The 21,545-nt window shown below is 40.4% G+C and overlaps 2 protein-coding genes across 5 annotated transcripts; both read right to left on the reverse strand.

Annotated features, from left to right (window-relative positions):
• Positions 1 to 10: 10 nt before the first annotated feature.
• On the reverse strand, positions 11 to 8,660 carry cax1 (cation/H+ exchanger protein 1). 4 transcript variants are annotated; one of them, XM_044186348.1, is made up of 20 exons: positions 8,462 to 8,660; positions 7,230 to 7,406; positions 6,794 to 6,948; positions 6,061 to 6,169; positions 5,812 to 5,928; positions 5,655 to 5,716; positions 5,309 to 5,497; positions 5,040 to 5,225; positions 4,205 to 4,304; positions 3,734 to 3,875; positions 3,407 to 3,590; positions 3,104 to 3,203; positions 2,879 to 2,997; positions 2,640 to 2,677; positions 2,274 to 2,527; positions 1,831 to 1,964; positions 1,546 to 1,640; positions 1,164 to 1,242; positions 964 to 1,072; positions 11 to 710 (listed from the first exon to the last, which is right to left on the reverse strand). In XM_044186348.1, the coding sequence occupies exons 1-20, from the start codon at positions 8,535 to 8,537 to the stop codon at positions 637 to 639; spliced, it is 2,499 nt and encodes an 832-aa protein (XP_044042283.1). In that variant the 5' UTR covers positions 8,538 to 8,660; the 3' UTR covers positions 11 to 636. The 4 variants fall into 4 exon arrangements, with proteins under 4 accessions (XP_044042283.1, XP_044042282.1, XP_044042285.1 ...); XM_044186347.1 differs by having other exon boundaries at positions 1,831 to 1,967; XM_044186350.1 differs by having other exon boundaries at positions 2,400 to 2,527; positions 8,462 to 8,659.
• A 955-nt stretch (positions 8,661 to 9,615) lies between these two features.
• On the reverse strand, positions 9,616 to 20,708 carry smo (smoothened, frizzled class receptor). The gene is made up of 12 exons (XM_044186584.1): positions 19,803 to 20,708; positions 17,994 to 18,193; positions 17,558 to 17,767; positions 17,227 to 17,399; positions 16,393 to 16,612; positions 16,163 to 16,286; positions 15,907 to 15,999; positions 15,488 to 15,596; positions 14,859 to 15,044; positions 13,885 to 14,033; positions 12,686 to 12,820; positions 9,616 to 12,498 (listed from the first exon to the last, which is right to left on the reverse strand). Exons 1-12 carry the CDS (start codon positions 20,062 to 20,064, stop codon positions 11,876 to 11,878), a joined length of 2,484 nt encoding a protein of 827 aa, XP_044042519.1. The 5' UTR covers positions 20,065 to 20,708; the 3' UTR covers positions 9,616 to 11,875.
• Positions 20,709 to 21,545: the final 837 nt, after the last annotated feature.

Here is a 21,545-nt window from a genome sequence, read left to right on the forward strand (position 1 = left end):
AAAACCCAAATTGTTTTATTTTCTATTTTATTTATTTTTGCATGAACTGCTGTTGTCAGTTTCTGAGAATGCACACTAGATCAAGGTGATAACATGCATGGCATTTGTCCTGTTAATTGAACATACTAAATGGGACAATATGTCGACAATGAACTCCATAGTCAATATTTAAAAATGTAGCAGAAATGGAAATCCAATATCAATTATAGTGTACATTTTTCAAAAGAAACCATGTTTTAAAAACAAAATTATGTAGGTAGTAAAACACTAGTTAAAAAGTGATCTTATTTTACAGACAAGTTTTATAAATTGATGCATTTATTATGTCCAGTATAAACCACATATTACAATGATGCAGAACCAAAAATAAATAGCCCACATTTACATATAAATGCAAGAGCAAAAACTTGAAGTCACAGATTTTTATGCCAGCCAGAATTGGGAAAATGTCAGTATCATATATTGACAAAAACAAACTGCTATTCACTTACAGCTCCACTGTGAAATTTAAAAGCTCATTCCAATTCTTTTTCCATCTTTTGTGCCACTGAACCCACACCACCTGAAGATGAGGCATTAGTGCATTTTTAAAGTGGCATAACACTTTGGAGCCTCAGTTTTTTCTTGGCAAGCAGATCAACAAGAGCGTGGAGAAGGAGCAAAGAAGTAAAGGGCCAAAAGGATGAGGTAGACCACCACTAGAGCAGTGCCTGCAAACAAAACAGAGTTGATTATAATCTACATGTTAATTCAAGCTTAACCATTTTGCCAGACTAAAAGAAAAACAGGCTACAGGCACACATCCTCTTACCTGCTAATCCATGAACGTGCATGGTTTAGAAGTTAGACATGACTAATTGTGTACTTGTCTTTTTTTGCTAACATATCTAATATTTTCTGTTGGTCACTGTGAATTGATGGTGTCCATTTCTGATGTGGGGAAATCTCTGCGTCATGACTTACCCTGAAAGTAGTCACATTTTCCATCCATGAAGATGTAGTTGACCAGAATGACACTGAAGATGCTGGCCCACAGATGAATATCACTGAACACAAGCATGAATCCAACATCCTGGGTAAAAATAAAACGGTTCAAGCCAAGTCATGTTTGAAACAACTGCATTTTGTAAAGATATCTATCAATTGCAAAAACTGGCACTTACATAGAAGGCATTGAAGAGTATGAGTAATGGAATCTGTATCATGCAGACCTGCACAGCAATGCAACTGCCCACTTCAAGGCTGTAGACGAACAAATTATACAAGTTAAAATGTTTATAACATTCCTCTTTACAATGGCTCAATTTGACCTTGGTATTAAAAAAAGAAATGTATGAAGTCTAATGCTGTTCAAACTTATGTAAAATGTTCACATAACGTGTGTACAAATTAGACATTGAACTCACATTTTTTATATTTATGCGTTAAATATTGTACTCGCTTGCCAGATCTCCCATTGCTAAAAACTGAAGTATAGCCTTTATAAAGTAGAAAAATTCAGGTGGTAACTAATAATCATACTACAGCAGCACAGTGTACTCGTACCTCAGGCTGATGTTGTTCTGCAGTGCAAACTGGATCCCATTGACAATCTCAGGAAGCTCTGGCACCATGGCCAACACTGTGACACCGATGAAATACTGCATCAAGTACAAAGAAACACATTGGAGATAGATAATTCATTCTCTTTGTATCTAAACATATCAGGTACATTGAGGCATTTCTTCTATATACTAATATGGTCTTATCATCCAAGGACCAATGAAACTTAATACTTACTTAAAAGAGGCATTTTCCCTTCCTCTTTAAAAAATAAAGCATTTTGAATACCTGTGAGATGGAGGAGTGGGTCAGCATGGGCTCAATGTTGTCCGTGCTGAGGTCAGCGCAGCAGGCCATCAGCACTGTGGCAACAATCAGCACTGCAAGAGCCCTCCACCGGGACCAGTGGACTACACGATGACCTGCTGTTGACATACACTATACGGTTACTGAAGTTTAACATGTATGACCTCACTGTTAATGGAAATTTTTCCCCTTTCACATACACCCAATCAATTTCAAAGTCTGACCTTTTATTTAGATTCTTCACCCTCACGTGCTTAAGAGTTTTGGCATGCACGGGCACAACTTTACCTCACTGCAAGGGAAAGGCTTTCCTTACATGCACAAACAGGTTAATATAGCAGGGAACAGGCACTTAGTGTTTCAGAATTTCATTGTCCTTCACCCAAAAGATTAAAGAACACTACATGCACACGACACACACACACCTGTTGCAACCACCTGTCTGGTGGCAACAATGCTGGCATTAATACACGAGTTGGCTGCAAGGAGATGGTCAGTGGTGACCTCACCAGTGGGGTGGTAGGTGCTGGTACCCTCTTGTGCGTACTGACCGTGTGCATGGCCCCCTTGGCCATCGCTAATATGGATATCATAGATGTGGGAGTGGGTCTTCAGTGTGAAGATGAGGCCGATCAGGTATGCAGCAGGCAGCAGCACAGAAATTGTGTACACCAGGGGCCTGGAAAACAATTTTTTTAAAATTAATAATTAGTTTAAACATTATTGAGTTGATTACTTTGAAAAACAGCTGCAAAATAAATAAAAAATCTGCATATAGCACCTGGACTTACTCGATTTGGGACAGAATCAAATGTGGGTCAGTTTGACTCTGTTAAAAACACAAAACGAAGGTGAAAATCATTTTTAAAAGCCTTTTTTATATATTTAAGCTGTGGAGACCCATAAAAATGTCATCTTCATGGTAGGAGTGCCTGGACTGTGTTGATACAAACATCAAGCCAATGAAATGGCAAAAAATAGGTGATGCTCATCAAGGCAAGTCATATGAAGGTTAAGTGAAGCAGCCCACCATGTCGTAGTAACAATCCTTGCAGATGAAGGGTACGCTGGCATTGCCTGGAATATTGGTACAGCTTTCACACACCAGATTACCGAAGGTCTTTGAGAAAAGGGTGGGAGCAAACACACCTAGGGACAATATTACAGCAAGAGAGTCGAGGTAAGAGTTTTATGAATCTGTTGGTGGAGGACATATTGTTTAAAAATGAGTTATATGTGCAGCTGCCGTACATACCTCCTATGGATATGAAGAGCAAAGCTGAGCTCACTCCGGCTGAACGACTGTTAAATCGTTGCTCCCGGTGTTTAATGCCCCCAATGATCATACAGATACCCTGTAAACAGACAGTCAGCAAGAGGTTAGTGCATGAGTATGAGCATCTGTCTACCAATTTTATACTTGAATCTCATAGTAAAAAAAGACACCGCTACAGCCGTTACAAATGAAACCAAGATATTCAGAGAGAACCAATACATCACAGTGAGAACATGTTAACTGATATGTACACATGCTCATTTGTCCTTCTCAGGCACTCACAGGTATGAACAGTATACACCCAAGCAAGGTCCCAGTGAGTGCTGCTTTAACGATCTCTTCGTAACATTTGGTGGCAGCACGGTGTCCCTGCAGCAGCGCTGTGATGTAGAATGTCATCTCTGTGATGGAGCCAAACGTGGCATTCACCACCGCTCCCACTGCAAAGTTACTCTGTGCAGAAATGCTGCGGGAATACGCACAATTACCACTAAAACAATCATTCAATATACTGTATTATTGCATCCCCAGTCTGTACTTTCTCCTTTCATTCACATTCATCTACTGGCCAGGGGACAAAAATGCAAAAATAAATAAAAAAAACCTTACCTGGCTATACCCATGCCAATATAGTAGGATAGAGGAATGATGGAAGTGATGGCTGTGGCAAACTTGGTCTCCGCGCTGAAGTAATTGTGTTCATGGTCAGTATAGCCAATAATTAGCGTGGTTAATACCAAGGGAAGCGAGTCTGCAGGGAACCTAGACTTAAGGAGAACAAATGGATGGATAGTGGACAGACCAGTACTGTATTGACTATGTAAAATCATGATTGATGGGATGGAAAATATATATTACTTGAAAAGGATGGATAGATGTCTTCAACTCTTAGCTTGTACTACTTTCTTAGACCAAAAATTACATCGAAAATCCGATTTCAGTTTTCCTGTCTCCACCATAACACATTTTGTTAGTACACTGGAGTCCAGTATATTGAAATACAATCTAATGGTGCCATAGGTGACCTCTAGGTACTTACTTACTTTCATCAAGTTAGATCCAACAACCCAAAAAGGATACTGAGAGCAAAAATGTTAATTCCTTGGACAGTGTATTTGTAGTAATACACATTGAAAGCTTGATAACAGCATAAGATGACTCTGGTCTCGCACCCAAGTGTCTGCAAACAGAACATAAAACACTCAAGTTACAAATTCATTTATTAGATGTAAACAGTCAATTAACAAATAAGGTTTAAAAGGGTCAGTTTACACAAATCAACAGTAAAAACATTTCTCCACTTACCCCTGGTGGTATCTAGCCATGCGGACAGTTTTGTTGTGCTAAGGTTTTTGAGATATTCGCCTGTGTAATTTTGGCTGCTTCCCCAATTTCACTTGTGGTGCTAAAAGTGCTGAAAAATTAGATTTGAAAAACTTATCAGTTTATGTCTTTCCATAACCAACGTCCTGGTTACTCTGGATAATCCACCCATGTCAATGTCCATTTTCATATGGAGCCATTTTCTATTGAAGTCTATTCCCAATGAAAACTGTCCACAATGTTACAGGCAGATATCTCAAACGCTTTGCAAATAAAACCAAAACTATCTACAGTACATGTTACAAACCACTTGGGGGTAAGTAAGAACTATGTTCTTTGTGATTTGTTTGAACTGACACTTTAAGGAAAAAAAAGTCATAGAAGACGCACTAATTAGACTGGCCATTTACACACTGCAACAGCTAGTGCCATCATTCACATTAACATGTGGATTATCTCAGTTACATGTTGCCATAACTAATAAGGAGGCTATAAAAAGTCTATATGTAAAAACCTTGTGGAAGGAAAATATTGCACACATTCCTTACTCTTGACATCTTTCTCTTGAGTAATCACTGACATGACCGTGTACCTTTTCCAGTCTGTGATTTTGAATGTCCTCTGGTGCCATGAGGAGGATGGTGGTCAGTGTGCGAGCATTCATCTTGGATACAGGTATACTGAAGACCAGCAGCCAGGAGAGCACACAGGCCAGGGAGTGGACCACAGCCAGGACAGGGTAACCCAGTGACAACCAAACATAAGTACTGATGCGACACTGCAGAGAAGGATAAAGAATAATTGAAATCATTTATAATATACTGTATATAAATTAACATTAACACATTCTGACTTTCTTACCCAATGCTTTGAAGTTTTTCTAGCTGGTGCTTCTTGGACAGGGATCTCAACAGGGATTGGGGAAGATATCAGAAGGGGTGCGGAGTCCTTGTCCCTGTCAAGGTCCTTACTATCTTCACCGTCCCTCTCTTCAGGACTGACCTCACACTTTGGAGGCCTCACATTGGATCTCTTAACTACATCACCGGCCTGAAAAAGGCAGAAATGATAACAGGATAAGGTGAATAATTATGTGTTGGTACCATCTAAAGAAGATGCCCCAGCTACTTTTGCATGGTCACTGAAATACTGGAATCCCAAGACACAAAAGTTAACTGAGAAGGAAGGTAACAATATATCATATTACCTTTTCTAACGACTTCCCAAATGGCCAAATAAAGTACCACGCCATCTTTAAACATAGTTTGCCTAAAAAAAGCAAAAAACAAAATGGCATGATGTTCCACATTTCAGGGGAAACTACAATACTCTTGAGTGATGCAGCTATTTTATAGGATACATACCATAAGGGGCACCGAAGATTGTTAGAAACATTACAGGACAAATGAGGAAGTAGATTAAAGATATCCACCATCCAAATAAAAGTACATACACTATGTTCCCAAAGGTGATCACTGAGCCTGAAAGAGAAGAGAAATCATAAATACAGGTTATTGCTTTCCTGTAACAACCCCATATTTGTCTGCATGAGTATATGTATGTCCTGTTAAACAGAATTAAAAGTGCAAAGAGAGAAAAGGGAAAAAAAAGACCTTCTCGAGGCTTAACAATGCTAAGATCAGAGTAGAGCTCTTTGATGACGTCTGATCTGTCTTCAATGGGCTTCTCCGTTACATTGCCCTTCCACTTCCTGAAGCCAAACTGAAAACAAGTGTGATTTTGGATTAAAAATGTCACACAAATGTACAGTGATTAAATGTCACAATATCTTTTACCATGACAACTTTGAGTTAGTAGAGATAAATGTAGTCAGTACTAAACATCTGCAGCAGAATTTAAAGAAAGTGACAAAAAGCAGAAAAACATCCATGTTCCCCATTTATAACACTGAACTTTCTTTTCACCTTTACATGAGTAACTCTTGTGAAAATGAAAAAGACTAGTTAAATTTTGCCCAAACTGCCACAGTTTTTAGACACAAAAGACACAAGTTGAACCCAAGAGCAGGTTAGGCTTCATTGTATTTTCTCGACTTTGGTTTTGACTGTTTGTTTGATGAGCATCACCTGTTTTACTTCTCTTCCCTGTCAAACATGTGAATGTTTGAATTATTCTTGCCAACCTGGATCATTAGGCTTGCTAGCATGAAAACAGTCTCCACATTTCCCCCTCTAGTCACGCAGGTACCCCCTGCAATGCCTCTTTGCCTCCGGGGGGGGACTGCCCCACATTTTCAGAAACACTGAACTTAATCAAAGTGGATACTGATTGGGTGCAGGGGAGTATTTGGAGTTAAAGTGTCGCCTTGACCCAGTCATGGCCCACCTTGTAGTTGTTGGCTTCCCTGTGTGCCTCCACCTCATTCTCAGCTCTGATTGTGGTCTTTGAGGTGCCTTCATGCCAACCCTCTTCTCCATACCGTGACGGAGTAGACCGGGAACCTCGTGACGGAGTAGACCGGTCTGAGGCGCCTTGTCCTCCTGTGAAGATTACAACTGTGAGAAAACTCTTCCACATGGCAAGACAAGAAAATATCTGTGATGGAGGGACCAACAAGATCATCCCCCAAAAAACAGCAGTGATCCCTGCTCTCACCCTTTCAATGGACTTCTCCTGTCTATATTGAAACATTTCTGATATCCATGTCCATTGTCTGAATTTAAACCAGCCAATTCTTGTTTTAAACATCTGCTAGTGAGGTTTCCAATGCAACTATGCTTGTTTCAATACTTTTTGTGGTATCAACTAATGTCTCATTCACCTCTGTGGACGGTGAGGAAACATTTTGGTGTGTAGTGGCAGAAGTGGTGGGCAAAAGCATCTGGGGGGGGCGTCTCCGCTGCGCCTAGCTCTGGATGCTGGGGGCCAACACAGAGCCAATCACTTTGGGACTGTCGCCGTGGAAACCGTTGATGCTGCTCAGGATCTACACAGTTCTCTGAATAAGGAAATATCATGGAGGACAGATTTTAAAAAAGGCACAGTACATGAAGCAATATTTTTGCCAGTTCAACAGTGAAAAGAAATGCTGAATTAAGACTGGAGGTGATGTATTGACACTTCACTGAGGGGTCTCAGCAGAGGTGTGGAGATTGACTGACGTCCAGGACCAACGCCCTCCAGCTGCACCATGGAAATGTGTGTGACTAACAAAAACCTCCTGAGAGTCATGCAGGGTGTCCCCCCTCCCGTCACTCTGTCAATTGCTGTTTGCCAAGACCGATCACATTATCAATGCATTGCAACACATCAAGATAAGAAAACTTAGCGGATTGTGCTATGATTTGAAATGAAAAATAGAAAGATGCTGGTTATACTGTGTATAATCCATCTGCTTGTAATGTCGGTCATGAGAACTTTCTACTCCCTTCTTGAATGCCACTCCCCATGTCTGATAAAAGATGTAAAGTAAAAGTTCATGATTTAAAAAGGTGCATTGGATAGATTTTGGAGGTAACTGGAGGCTGATGATGCAGATGATGCATTTAGAAATAACATCTTGAACTCCACAGAAAACCATCATGATATCCACTTGGAAAGGTTGCCTGATGTCTTTTTAAAACTACTTTGGTAGTGAGCTGACAAATTGGCTATAACCACCAACAGCCATATGACATTCCCATTAAATTATGATATATCCCCATAAATTGTGGGGAGATGAGAGAATTGACGGTCGGGAACAATCAATGGTTGCTCATTTTTGTTGTCTTGCCTGTAGTGAACTTTCTTGACAGCCAAACAGAAAGTCTTACAGGAAGTGCATGTTTTTAACTCTCACAAAGTTTAGCTCAGTTTGGAGGAAGGTTTAGCAGCACAGGTGACCGATGAACGCGCTTAAGACAAAGTAAAATGTAAAACAAGCAAAGAAATACACACAAAACGCAAAGACACATTTTAATAGTCTGGGTTTTTAAATCCGATGTGAAGGGACAACCGTTGGTGAATGGAGGTCATGACGAAAGCCACAGTGGAAACAGAGTAGTTTGGTCTCACCTGGCGTGTCCGTCGCAGATCTTTTCCTCAGGTTCTCCACATCACCTGGCATCAGCGAAGACTTTTTGTTGGACATTTTGTCTGTTTATTAGTGTCGCTCCTGTATCATCTGTGCGTCGAAGCTTTCCCCCCTCTTTATAAAGTCTGCCGTGCAGTGACTGGTTGTTCACCACGGCAGTCTCCCAACAAAGACGGGGAGGGGAGGGGAGGGGAGGGGTGGGCTGGGCTGGGGTGGGGGTGGAGTGCAGACTACTGATTTAACTCTTATAGCCAATCTTAGTCTCATGTTCCTTCTGCATATATTTTCTTTCTATCTTTCTTTCTATGGATCCCTTTGATATATACTTTGTCTTAATCATTAAAGCCACTGTGTGTAGGATTGGAACATGGCAACCTTTAGCGCCCCTAGTGGTAGAATCAATAAAGACAGCAGTGGAGTCTGCACATGCATCAGATGCATATGCAACTGTTTGCCCCAGTTTGTAGCTCTCATGTATTAGCACATGATACACACAGAGCTAAGTGTCCGATTTTCAGAAAAATAAATACCTGGAAATCTTCAAAAAAGTAAGAAGGCCATTAACAACACTTAGCGCTGCTCTGGCAGTATTTCCAGAGTCCTCTTCTCAGAAGACTCTTCTAACCAACTGGATGAAAAATAATACTGCATCGGTTACATAATAAAAAAAAAAAACACACAAAAAAACACATAAAAAACACAACTAATTGTTTCTCAAGTTGTAACTCTATTACCAAATCCATGCTCTTTTTGTAAAACATAAGAACAATATGAATGTTATTTTGTATGAAAATATAAGATATTAAAAAGACATCAATTTATCTGAATAAAATTGAACATTTTTGGTTCCAGTTATACAAATTGAGTGAAAGGTTATGTCATTTCATATTTGTTTGTATTAGGAAAAAGTGGTGCAACATGGGAAACAGGTTAAATACTTTTTCTTATTGTTCAACTTATTTTTTCACTTTGCAGAGCTTTTGAGAATTCTGAAAATACCGTCAGAACAGTGAAAAGAATTGTTAAATGATACAATCAGATGCTTAGCTCTGTGACTTGAATGTAATGGTGATACATGAGAGGCACAAACTGTGGCTAGTGCAAATGTGTGACAATATGACAAAACAACAGCACAGAAAAGTGTAGGGTTACTTTTATTTACATATAAAAAGAACAAAGAAAGAAGTACAGCTGCACAGTCAAAGTGACAGTAAACTTTTTTTTTACACAGTTAGGAGATTAAACACAGAAAGCAACACACGTCCTGCTGGTAGGCCTACATCTTTTAGACAGCTTACAAAAACAGAATGTATTACTTTTCAAGGCATAAAGAGTAAAACATAATTTCCAAGGTAATCTTCATTTAATATCTTAACAATCTTTGAACAATGTTTTGGGTGTATATCAGCTATGCTTTACTTTTGTTGCCAAACTCACTATATTGTTGAATTCATAGCAGTGTGGTAACTACTAATAACATAAATAATTCTCTATCATACACAGCTCACATGAATAACTAGACACTTACATTAAACAAACTAATTTGCATCGGCTAAGAAGCGGTCTATCACAGTCTACTTCAGCATCATTTATCCATATTGAGTGTAAAATGACAATACTAGGTGGAATTTTGGTTACAGCACAAGTACAGTGACAACATTTTATAGCATAGTTGACTCTTCCCTTTTTATTTATATCAGCAGAGTAAAACAAGTGATTTGATATATAAATCTGTACAAATACCCTTATTGAGAAATCTATGAACAACCTATATACAGTACACACATTTAGAAAGAGAGAGAGTGAAAAATAGAAGCATTTAGGAAAGAGACTCATGGTAAAAAGTGACTTCTGAGCCCACTGCAGTCTAAAACACATCATACAAAAGATTCTCAACTTTACTGAAGAGAAGAGGAAACATACATGAAGCCCAGTTTAGATTGAACATGTACAACAGATTAACAAAATTAGAAATACTGCTGTAAAAAAATAACACTGAGAATTAACAATAATTGTAAAAGGAGAAAAGCTGTTCTGAAATACACAAGGATAACCGATGGTCCATTCATTTCAGTCTTTTTCTACAAGCAGAACTAAGCTAACTGTTGGTTTATTGCACCATACAAATAATTAGCATGTATTTTAGCCTGAACATCTTGTCTTTGCTGACCTCCAGTAGTTTAACTTTTCACCTTTCTGCAGTGATGTACAGGTGTACTTCAAGACCCGGTGACATCACTGTTGGGTGTGGTTACAGGTACCACACCCAACCACACCTATCAGTAATGCTGGGTGTGGGAAACTGGCTTGAAACTTTCAACCAGAGAGGGCAGAAAAACACTGCTTTTCAGCCAGGTGTTTACTCTCTAACAAAATCATGTCACTATTACTTTGCAAGGTAATGTCAATAAAATGAAGGAAAGTAAGGACGCAAGATAATAATTCGGGTTATGTGAAGCTGTGAGACTGGTGTGTTCAACTTAAAACAAAACTGAAATGAAAAATGAATTGTCTTATACAAATGAAAATTTAATTTCTTCCTGGCTTCTGTTTAAGTCCCAGTGTGTATCACAAATTCTTAAAGAAACCTCTCAAAGTCCTGCCACTTAAGTTAGTACCTCAAGTTCACTATATATAAACACAAGTAATTAATGGCTAAGTAGTAGTGGGAAGAGAGAAATTGAGTCTTAAGAACATTAAAATATAACACAAAAGAGGACCTGGGTTAAACAGTATTTGCAAGTAGCCCGTAGCATTTGTTTTTTTACCTGTATGGTCTTCTGTAAGAGTCAGGTTTTACTGCCCTGGGAAAGTTCAAATAATTATGACGCAAGTGGTCAGTCAAAGATTAAGAATATAACTGTTTTTCAAAAGTTTTATCGACTGCCTACATCTTCAAATGTCCTTACTGGTCATTCCAATAACAAGTTGACTGTTTCAATTAGCAATTCATCCTTGACACCTTGACTTATCCTGCCACGTTCAGAGTTTAATGTTATCACAAACAGGGCTCAGCTGATACTAGCTGATGAATGCATGGGCGTTTCAGAATAAAGATATCGGTTTCAAGCCATATAAAGTTTAGCTGCCTCAATTGTCTTGTCATCACGGAGTTGCCTCTGAAATTGTATTGGACACAAATAAAGTATAAAAAATATTTTTTCATTAACTTATTCACAACATATTTTTTTCACTTTATCCCTTTGCTTTTTCTAAAAAAACAAAACAAAACAAAACAAAATACACACACACACACAAAAAAAACTGAGCTTAGTTCCATCTTGACCTCTGGGCATTGGGAATTAGGTGCACTTTAGTAAGAACTTTGAAAGTATCCAGCACTTTTTATAGCTTACTGTCTGTGTACCACAAAGCAGTATATTGGAGCTATGCTCTTAGAAGTCAGAGTCAGCATCCATCAGCTCCGCCTCCATTAAATTGGTCCGGGAGTGAATGGGCCCATAACCTGCCCTTCGGCCTGCCGGTACCCGAGCCACGTGGGCCAACCTCTCTGACAGCCCGTCGGTGAGATCCATCTCTCCAGGGTAGCGGGAATATCCACTGGGCTGCCAGGTGGACGCTGAGGGGAGGCAGCGTGGGCCCAGACCCAGATCCTCTGGGCGATTGTTGAGGGTTAGAGGGTTAGAGAGCATGCTGCGGCCATAGCTGTTCCAACTGCTCTGGTATTGCGGGTAGGGACACCTCTCCTCACAGGACAGGGGGTGGGAGGGTTGGAAGTCTGGGTAGGATCCTGGCAGTACTTCTTCCTCCAGCTTCTGCTGTTGCCTCTGCTGTTCCCGCAGATTAGCGACCAGACTGGGGTGGCATGGCAGTTTGGGCAGGCGAGGCACTGAACTGCGACCAAATTCACGTTGGCGATAAGCCTGGTGGTCTACAACTTCTTCCACTGGACGCACCTCCTTCTTCCTCTTCTTCTTCTTCTTTTTCCTCTTTATCATCTCTGGTGAAATCTCAGCCTCCACCATCCACAGCCTGTTCCTCTCCTCTGGAGGTGGCACTGTGAAAAAAAAAACCAGAAAATAAGCTGGTGATCAACAGTCCTCTGACAAAGAAAAGGGGAAAAGAATGGAAAAAAGATAGAAGGAAAAAAGGTAAAGAATGACAAAAGGAAAGACAGATGAAAGGGAGGGATGAAGGAACAGGTGATTTGTCATGTAATGTCAGTCACGGCCTCCAGCTCTTACCTGGTGTACCAGTAGGAGTAACAGAGATGTCCTGAGGTAGGATGGCACCTCGCCTGGCCACCATCTTAGTCACGTGCTGCGCCCATGCTGATGACATGTCATTTGATGGCTCATTGAGGTCAAAATTTATTCCAGCTATGAATGAGAAAAGGCAAACCACCATTTCCATTTAGGGACAACTAAGGACAGCTTTAAATCCAACATACTCTTAATGGCTCCCCCGTTATTGCCTCTATAGCTCTGAACCGCTCCAAGCTAAACAAGCATTGCAGCCGCAGCAGCCTCACAGCTTACATGGGCAGAGGAATGTGTCATTCAGTTCTTAGCTACAGACATAACAGTTGTCCCTGACCGTGTAGCCTCTATGCCACAAAAAAGCAAATGGAAAATCTTTTCAGGCCAAATTTGAAAGAAAAAAAAACACATAGTGGTTCACAAAAGGAGTAAATCATTACATCAGCACACATGACGCCATGTTTGACATTATATTACCAAACACAGCACAGCGAGAGTTGGTTCACCCAAATTACAAAAAAACATATTTTATCACTTACTTCTAGTGGGATCTATCCATGCAGATAGTTTTGGTTTTTATGTGCCCAGGTTTAGAGATATCCACCAATCAGCCAAGCCACCCCAATACAATGGACATGAATGGAAATTTGTTTGTGGAGCTCCCAGCATCGAAACAATAAATCAAAAAAATGTAACAACAATGTGTCTTTTCATAAACAATGTCCCGGTTAGAAATGCTTCGTACCAAAGAAATAGTCCAGACTAGGAAACCCAAAAAATTCTGCATGGCTAGATACATCTAAAGATAAGTGAGAACATGTTTTTATTTTTTATTTTGGGTGAAGCAACTTTACTATGTGGGTGAAACAGGGAGCATCCTATGAATAATATGCGTACAATAACCATACTAACATGAGGTATGATCTCCTCTATAAATAATCCAAATAAGACGGCTTGCAGTTTCAGTTATTTACCACACGGTGGAAGTATGCAAACATCACCAGACATGGCTACCACTGTTTCATTCTTCACTCCAAATTGTGGACAAAATATCAAACATTCATGCAAACTTAAGTCAATATTGTTTACTTTTCTCTGTATGAAAATTTACTGCACTCTAATTTATCCTAAATTATCAGTTTAAGCTTACTCAGAATGAATGATCTTAATGACTAAATACTCACCCACTGGTCCATCATGGGACACGGTGTGCATGCTGAAGGACAGTTCCTTTTCTGGGTCCTTGTGAAGCTCCTTCCTCATCGCAAATGCCTTGGCAATCATCTTGCTCTTCTTGATCCTCTTGGGTTCATTGTCACTACGGCCAATAATCCTGACACGGGAACATAAGGCAGGTTAAGAAAGAGAGACCACAGGTAATATGTGGTCTCAGGTAATGACACCTGGATGTAGTGAGATGCTGTATTTCCCCAAAGAAAATCAGAAACAGATGTTTAAATTCAGTGATAACATTTGGTACCAAGTCCTTATCAGCAGCTTCACAACTGATACTGACACTGATGGTTAGACAGACACAGCGGGTAACTGAAGATCACATGTTTAATCAGCAGACATGTGACCTTGGGCAATATGCTTTTTTCCTATATGTTCTGTCATTTTACGTCACTCTAGAGACAGACCTAAACTGAAAACAATAATTCCAAGAAGCTGAATTGCTGGTTTTTTTTTCAAAGCTGGAAGGAAACAAATTCCTTTGAGTAAAATCCAAGTCACAGTGAGCCCTTGTGAGCACTGTTACAAAACCAAGGATTAACACCGCAAACCTAAATGCACACACTGGGGACACGCAGCAAGATTCTGACTAAATTTATGTCTCCATACTTTCAAATGATCAGGGTGAAAATCCCTATTTTTTAAAGATGTTTGGCAGGGAAACTCTTGGTTAGTACATGTCTGGATGCATAGAAATTAGACTTTTGCCACATTGTCATCATATCTTTAAAACCAGATATGGACATGGACGGGCATGTAGTGATGATGTGAACACAAGCAATGGAAAGAGATTTGATTGGAAAAGAGAGTTTTAAAATGCAGAAATCTTCAGAATACATTATTTTTTAGGGGTACAACCACGGCCACAAAAAACTGTTGATTTTGATTTGATGTTACATTTCACGTTCACTTGATGCTCGCTTACTTGCACCAGGTCCGTTTCCAGATGAGGATGGTGGCCTTGGTCCAGACCCAGGTACTCATAGCGATTCCCGTCCCGAACATGGAGAACAGGTTGATTTTCTCCACCATCAGGCTAGGCCGGTTCTTAATGGTGCATTCTGGGATTGGCTTGTTGGTCTGAGAGGCGATTGTCACGTTGGCTTCACACCTGTTGGAAACATTGCAGAGATGATCCGTCTACGTCTCCACCACGCCACATGTGCCTTCCACACCTTCTAGCCATATGACAGCTACATTCAAATGCTGGATCTGGTAAATAAGAAAGTCTTTTACATGTTAGGGCAGGAGAGAGTGGTTTACATTTTTGAGGCTAAATTAATTCCAACCCAGCCAGTGTCAACACTGTGGGGAAATAGGGCTGCATTCACCGCCGCAAGCAGAGGGGTTGAGCAGCGGTTTGGAGTCTCAACAGCATCAGTTTGTGGATTTCTGTGTGGAGGGTTTACCTATGAAGTAGTTCTGATGCAGGCAGGTGCAAAACTTTGCTCCTGCGCTATGTAGTAAGAACAGAAATTGAGTGCGTGATCAACAAAGGTGCAGCCAATTACAGGATATCTTCCCCCTAAAGAGGAAAGACAACAAAAAACTTACAGCACGTATTCTCTGAAGCTCCTCTCCCATTCAGCCTGGTTGAAGAAGTCGTAGAAGTGACAGCCGAAGGTGATTAAAACAAAGCCAAATGCGAGGAAACCAAATATACCTGACAAGGAGAAACAGCAACAACAAATCAGATGTGAGATACCAGACAAAGTGGAATAATGGGTAAAATCATTGTAAAAGGACTGTAAAAAATCTTATTTTTCTTGCTTATTTTCCTCATTTCAAAGACATAAACTGGAGATATTAGTTCAGATGATGACTCTTTAAACATGTCATTTCTTCACCTAACACTTAGTTTGACCCAGGTCTCAACTCTGATCAGAACCAAACCATGGTTTTCACCCTCATACTATTTCTCAGGTCACCAGTGCGGTGTGAAATGGCACCAGATGACAGATGAGAGAACATACCGAGTCTCAGCATGGTCTCGTTGATTTTGCTGGCCGCTTTCTCACTCAGTAGTCCTGGGTGGTTACTCTTAATGGAAAACAAAGTCATGACACCTAAAAAGAGAGAGATGTACTGAATCAGTCGGTGTTGGTGATATTGGCTGTGGGGTTGAATTTGAGGAGCACTTGTCGAGTATCACAAAGCTTGAAAGATTAAAAAAAATCACCAAATGATGCTATTTTTTATAAATGTGTCCCTGGTTTTTAAGTCACTCACCCCGAATGAGGAAGTAGCCGCCGACAACAAGCACCACTCCAATGGGAGCCAGCACAAACCCAGCACGGTATCTGTAGTTTTTGTAGCCCACAAAACAGATCCCACTGACTGAGTCTCCATCCACCTATGGAGCACCACACAACACAGAGTGTGATCATCTTTTCTCATAACTATAAAACGTTTTTCAGTCTCAGTGTCAGATTTTATGGGGTGAATGGCTCCCTACACACCTCAGCGATAGCCAGGATGGCCACAGTGAGGATGAAGGGGACAGACCAGGTGACCATGTGGAAGTAGGAGGTTCTGCCAGACAGCGGCTGGTGGGTGGTGCCCAGGGCTTTGAAGGATGTGTGCCAGGCATAGGTCAGCATGACGAACCAAATCACACCCGACATCAGGGAGTAGTACACGATGATGAAGATGGTGACACATGACAGCGTCTCTGAAGACCTGTAGAGAACAGCGCAACGTAAATCTGATTTTTATGTAGGAATTTTTTTGGTTACATTTTCTATTCTGGGAATGATTTCATGCCCTTTCCTCATTTGTTAACAAACACATGAACCGAGGTGAACTCAGATCAAGGTTTGCTAAGACAGCTATGCTAAGACATCCCTGGGGTCTAGTGGTTAGGATGCGGTGCTCTCACCGCCGCTGCCCGGGTTCGACTCCTGGTCTTTTGTGCTAAGAGAGTCTCTGCCTCACTTGCTGCTGGCTCCTACTTACTTACTACTGTACATACACTTACCTTTACTATATATGCTTTCAATACCCATACATATTTAAAATACACTGTATATCTCTGATCTATAGTATATACACCATATTCATATCATACCCAAAGCTGTTTATTCTGTATATCATGTCTCACTACTGCCATTACTTGTATTTCTACCTGCACTGTATATCTTTTTGTTCATACTGTATATCTTAGCGTATTCATATCTACGCCTTACTGTTTATTCTTTACATATGCACAGTACTCTGCACTTTACTGCTTTTTTTTGTACTCTGTGCAATGACGAGAAAGTTTTATCTAAGTATGATCTAATCTCATGACTTACGAGGGTTCCCCAAGTCGCATGGTGTTATCGCTCTTGCACACAATCTCGTCGCGTGCTCCATCCAGGAACTGGGCCAGCCAGCCGATACTGCCCACGAAGAAACAGGCGTTGATGTAGAAGAGGATGACAGCTGGGTAGCGGTTGGAGTTCTTCCAGTCGGCAAGAAAGGTGGCCTGAAACGGAGGACATTTTGAGAGTCAGAAGAGGGTTGAAAAGAGAAATATCTGTGTAATATGAAGATCTCCCCTTTATGCGTAAAAAGTTAAATCCCTTGAAACGTCTTAACAAAAAGACAACACACAGAATTATGGGTGCTGTAGTTATGTCTCACCAGGGTGAAGAAGGTGCAGAGGAGGGTGATGGTGCCAAAGTAAGCGATGTAGGCGTGCATGTCATTGTGCTCCTCCTCGGTGAACAGGGGGTTGTCACACTGGATACCGCAGCCCTCCACGTCCTTGTACCAACTCGACTGAATGTCTGTCTTCACCAGGGGAGCTTCACACTGACCTGATGTGTTGAACTTCAGCTTCTGCACCTCGTTCTGCACACAGAAGACGCGAGGGGAAAGGTGAGCTTCTAATTCCACTTTATCGGGATAACGTACAGTAATATCTCAGTTTGCGTGCAGTAAATGTAGCATTTGAGAAAAAAATTCTGGAATTCTACCATAGCCCTCTAGCTCTCTAGTTGGCCCTGACCTCTGACCTGCAGCGAAAAAAGACTCAATAAAGTATTACACGACATTACGTAACAATGAAGATGATTACCGAACAGCCCACAGGGAACTTGTCACATTTAAGGAAGGTGGGCCAGCCTCTCTCTTGGTCCACGATGCTGCATGGCCGGCGTGTAGCCAAACACAGGCTCTGGCTGGGCAGCTCAACTCGGCCGTTCTCACATTTGGGCATGTAGACGGCACAGAGCAAAGGCTGGATGACTGACCAACAGCGAGGAGCGTTCCGCAAACCTAGGACACAAAAAAATTCCGAAACATTCAAGTTAGACATGAAAGTTGTACAACAAGACATGGGCTACATTTATCAGACTGATGGTGTTGATGGTGATCATCATTATAATAACAATTTCCTAAACCTGGAAGGTGGAGAAGAAGAGAAGTTATGGCAGGGACGAGAATATACATAGATCCGTCAGTTTGATTAGAATTGACTGACGGACCGTGATCATCTTCATTCACATCATCTAACTAATTGTGTCAGCAGTTTTTAAACTAGATTAGTTGATTAATCGATCAATCAACACAAAACTGATCAGCAAAAAAACTTCAAACATTTGCTGATTCCAGCTGCTCAAATGTGAGGATTTGCTACTGTTCTTTGTCATATATGGTAGTTAACTGAATAGTTTTCAGGTTTCGACTGTTGGTCTGACAAAACAAGCAATTTGAAGACATCACATCGGGCTCTGGGAAATTGTGAAAATAATTTTTCACATTTTATAGACAAACAGATTCATCTGGAAAACATCTGCAGATTAATTGATAAGGAAAATAATCTGTAGCTGCTGCCCTATTTTGAATTACAATTGTCAAAAAAACACAAGACAGAAATTTCTTTGAGAAAAGTCCTGATAAATTGTTATTTTGTAACATGTTTGGAATTTGAAATATGAACAACTAAAATGCATCTCTGAGGATTCCAGTTGTGATACAGCAGGACATTTTGTATCTGTGTACAGTAACGTTTTCAGCAACTGGCAACAATTTCATATAAACAGTCAAAATCTTTAAACCTAACAGAGCAAAAAACGTGTTACTTTGTAATATAACTGATACAGTTCTCTCAGCCATTTGCTGTAAACTGCACAGGAGCCAGAATAAACCATGTCCAACAATACAAATGAGGGTCCTTAACACAATATGTCATCAAATGTGGGTTATTTGGGAGCCCTTGACACCTGTGAGGCAGTGACCTGGGTCTGACAGGTCATTAGTAAGTGCCTATGAATGTGAAAGTCCTCTTGCAGAATATCTAACAACCTTTTATTAGTGAGACTTCTCCTATTGTTCGCTGGTTAACACCTATGAGTGATTCCCTTTGTTGCCTTTAATGGCTTTTAACCCTGCATGTCCTGTTGAGGCTCTCTTCCGATTTCAGCCCATTGTCATTATAATCAAATTGATCCCACTGCTTATTTCTTTATACATTCATTTGGTATTTAATACCTACAAATTAAAAGCCTGAATGCAAAGTTCTCATTGCTATTTGGTGTCAAAATGTAAAATGTCCTGATACTGAGTTCATTACTGTATCCTCATACTACTCCTACAGGGTATTTGCGGTAGTCAGTAATGGATATATAATGAAATTATAGTTCTTAATTATCACTTTTAAATTAGTCAGCCATGTTAATATTCATAATAACCCTATAGGTATTTAGTACTGTATTTTTGGCGTTTTTTGTATCCTATGGTACACTGTAACAGCTGGGATTTATCAGACCTCTACAGTTACAACAGTTTTCTAACTGGATTATAGGATGATCATCACTCTTCTTCCTACAACCTATAGGCTCGAAAATGCATCTTTTAGCTTTTGCTTGGACTCATTAAATCTCACCAGACCACATGGTCAACTTCTCAAAAGCCTCTTCTTGGGTGCTGGAGTCCTCCGCCAGGATCAGAGAAGTATGTGTGTACGGTAAAGGCGATCCCAGACATGTGTTGTATTTAAGTGCCTCACAAGTTGTGGCTTTCTTGCAGTTATCCTCAAATATCGTCCCGTTTGGAGACAACACTGCCCCGGTGTCCGAAAGCCAGGCAGCCCAGACGCAAAGCATCCCGTAAAATCCAACAATGGTGCTCCAACTCTGGGAAGACATCTTGGGAGAGAGATTCAACTATGCAAAACTGAGATTACTTTGGATTCTAGTGCTTCAGTTATTCTGTTTCCCAAGACACCCAAAAATGAAGTTTTCTTCATTAGATTTCGAATACGTTTCCAAACGCGGCATGGTGAATGGAAATCTGCGGGGCGCTTCAAAGTTTTCTCGCAGTCCTCCCAAACTTTTTTACGCTGCTCTTCTCGTCCGATCCTTGCTGGATCCTCCTGAATTCCTTCATTATCCAAATTCCAACAGCTCCGAAAACTGCCTTCAACTCTAGAAAAAACGCATCATCAACTTAAAACCATATAAAGTATTCATTTGAAGCATTTAAGGCTGGGTATGAAAAAGACATCAGGCCGAGAAAGTTGTAGATTCGCCCTCCCCCCACTTCCAAAAAACTTGCCATGAAAAAAGTCTGGATCTCTGTAATAGGATCTCTAGCTCAGATGCACCACCCCTTTTCCATAGCTCCCCTTTTTTTATGCTGGCAGAAAAATCAGATGAGACATTATCCCATATCTCTCTGTGTGCGGAGTGATTTTTCTCCCGGTGAGGTGTCTGGTGAGAGCTTTCTGAGGTGTTGTGTTCCCGAGTTGCAGCTCAGTGTCCGGTTGTTGTTTTTTTGTTTCTGGTATGCACATGGTGGGGGAGAGCCAGAGAAACAAAACCTCCCCTCCCATCCCCCTCTGCAAGTGGAAGAATGTGCCTTATGGCAGGCCTTCTCAAAGTTTCTCATCTCAAGGACCCCCAAAACAACACAGAGCCCCGTCTGATCTGGTCTGGTCATCTGGTTTATACATAATATGAGGAGATTTTTGTAGTTTGTGCTGAATCATACACCTGTGGGGTCTTATAGAACATGTAGGGAGTGAAGCTGAAATGTTTCTCAGGTTTATGAAACCCATTAAGGACTCCAGGTAGGCCTCAGACCCTTTCAGATCTGCTGATCTACCAAAACAATATACAGTGGCTATAATACAGCAGTCATTAACAAAAATATATTTCAAATGTACGTGCACTCAAAATTGTCTCTCAAAACTAATTTCAGTGGGCTGTTGCTATATTATGAGCTTCTCATCATCTTTGAATAAGACAAGGATTCACATGCTACAGCTGCACAAGAGGCAGGCTATAAGGTAAGCAAACAGATGAAGAAGTATTTGAATGAAATAAATAAAATCAGAAGAAGAAATTAGAGATGTCATTAAAGAGAAATATACATTATAATACCTCAGACTGTAAATTAATTGTACAGCTATTCATGCAAAAGAAATCCAGAGATCTAGTACTGTTCCTCCATGATATGAGTATTACATATAATATACATATAGGTATAAGTATGAATAATAACTATAATATAAATAAACACATGTAGTATATGTAATATACACATGTGTAATATACACATATTTTCCAATAATACTATACCATGATATAGCCATACAACATACACGTATGTGGTGTATTCTGCACTG

This window comes from Siniperca chuatsi, linkage group LG23 (assembly GCF_020085105.1).
Source record: "Siniperca chuatsi isolate FFG_IHB_CAS linkage group LG23, ASM2008510v1, whole genome shotgun sequence".
Taxonomy (NCBI): domain Eukaryota; kingdom Metazoa; phylum Chordata; class Actinopteri; order Centrarchiformes; family Sinipercidae; genus Siniperca; species Siniperca chuatsi.

What these genes read in the sequence shown, in the direction of transcription:
- smo (XM_044186584.1), bottom strand. Translation starts at nt 20,064, where the DNA reads ATGTCTTCCCAGAGTTGGAGCACCATTGTTGGATTTTACGGGATGCTT. An exon ending in CGAGACCATGCTGAGACTCG is followed by an intron (nt 15,597 to 15,906) that starts GTATGTTCTCTC and finishes TCTCCTTGTCAG; the next exon opens with GTATATTTGGTTTCCTCGCA. An exon ending in AGCTTCAGAGAATACGTGCT is followed by an intron (nt 15,045 to 15,487) that starts GTAAGTTTTTTG and finishes TGTTTCCAACAG; the next exon opens with GTGTGAAGCCAACGTGACAA.
- cax1 (XM_044186347.1), bottom strand. Translation starts at nt 8,537, where the DNA reads ATGTCCAACAAAAAGTCTTCGCTGATGCCAGGTGATGTGGAGAACCTG. An exon ending in TTTCCTCACCGTCCACAGAG is followed by an intron (nt 6,949 to 7,229) that starts GTGAATGAGACA and finishes TAATCTTCACAG; the next exon opens with GAGGACAAGGCGCCTCAGAC. An exon ending in TACTCTTCAATGCCTTCTAT is followed by an intron (nt 1,073 to 1,163) that starts GTAAGTGCCAGT and finishes ATTTTTACCCAG; the next exon opens with GATGTTGGATTCATGCTTGT.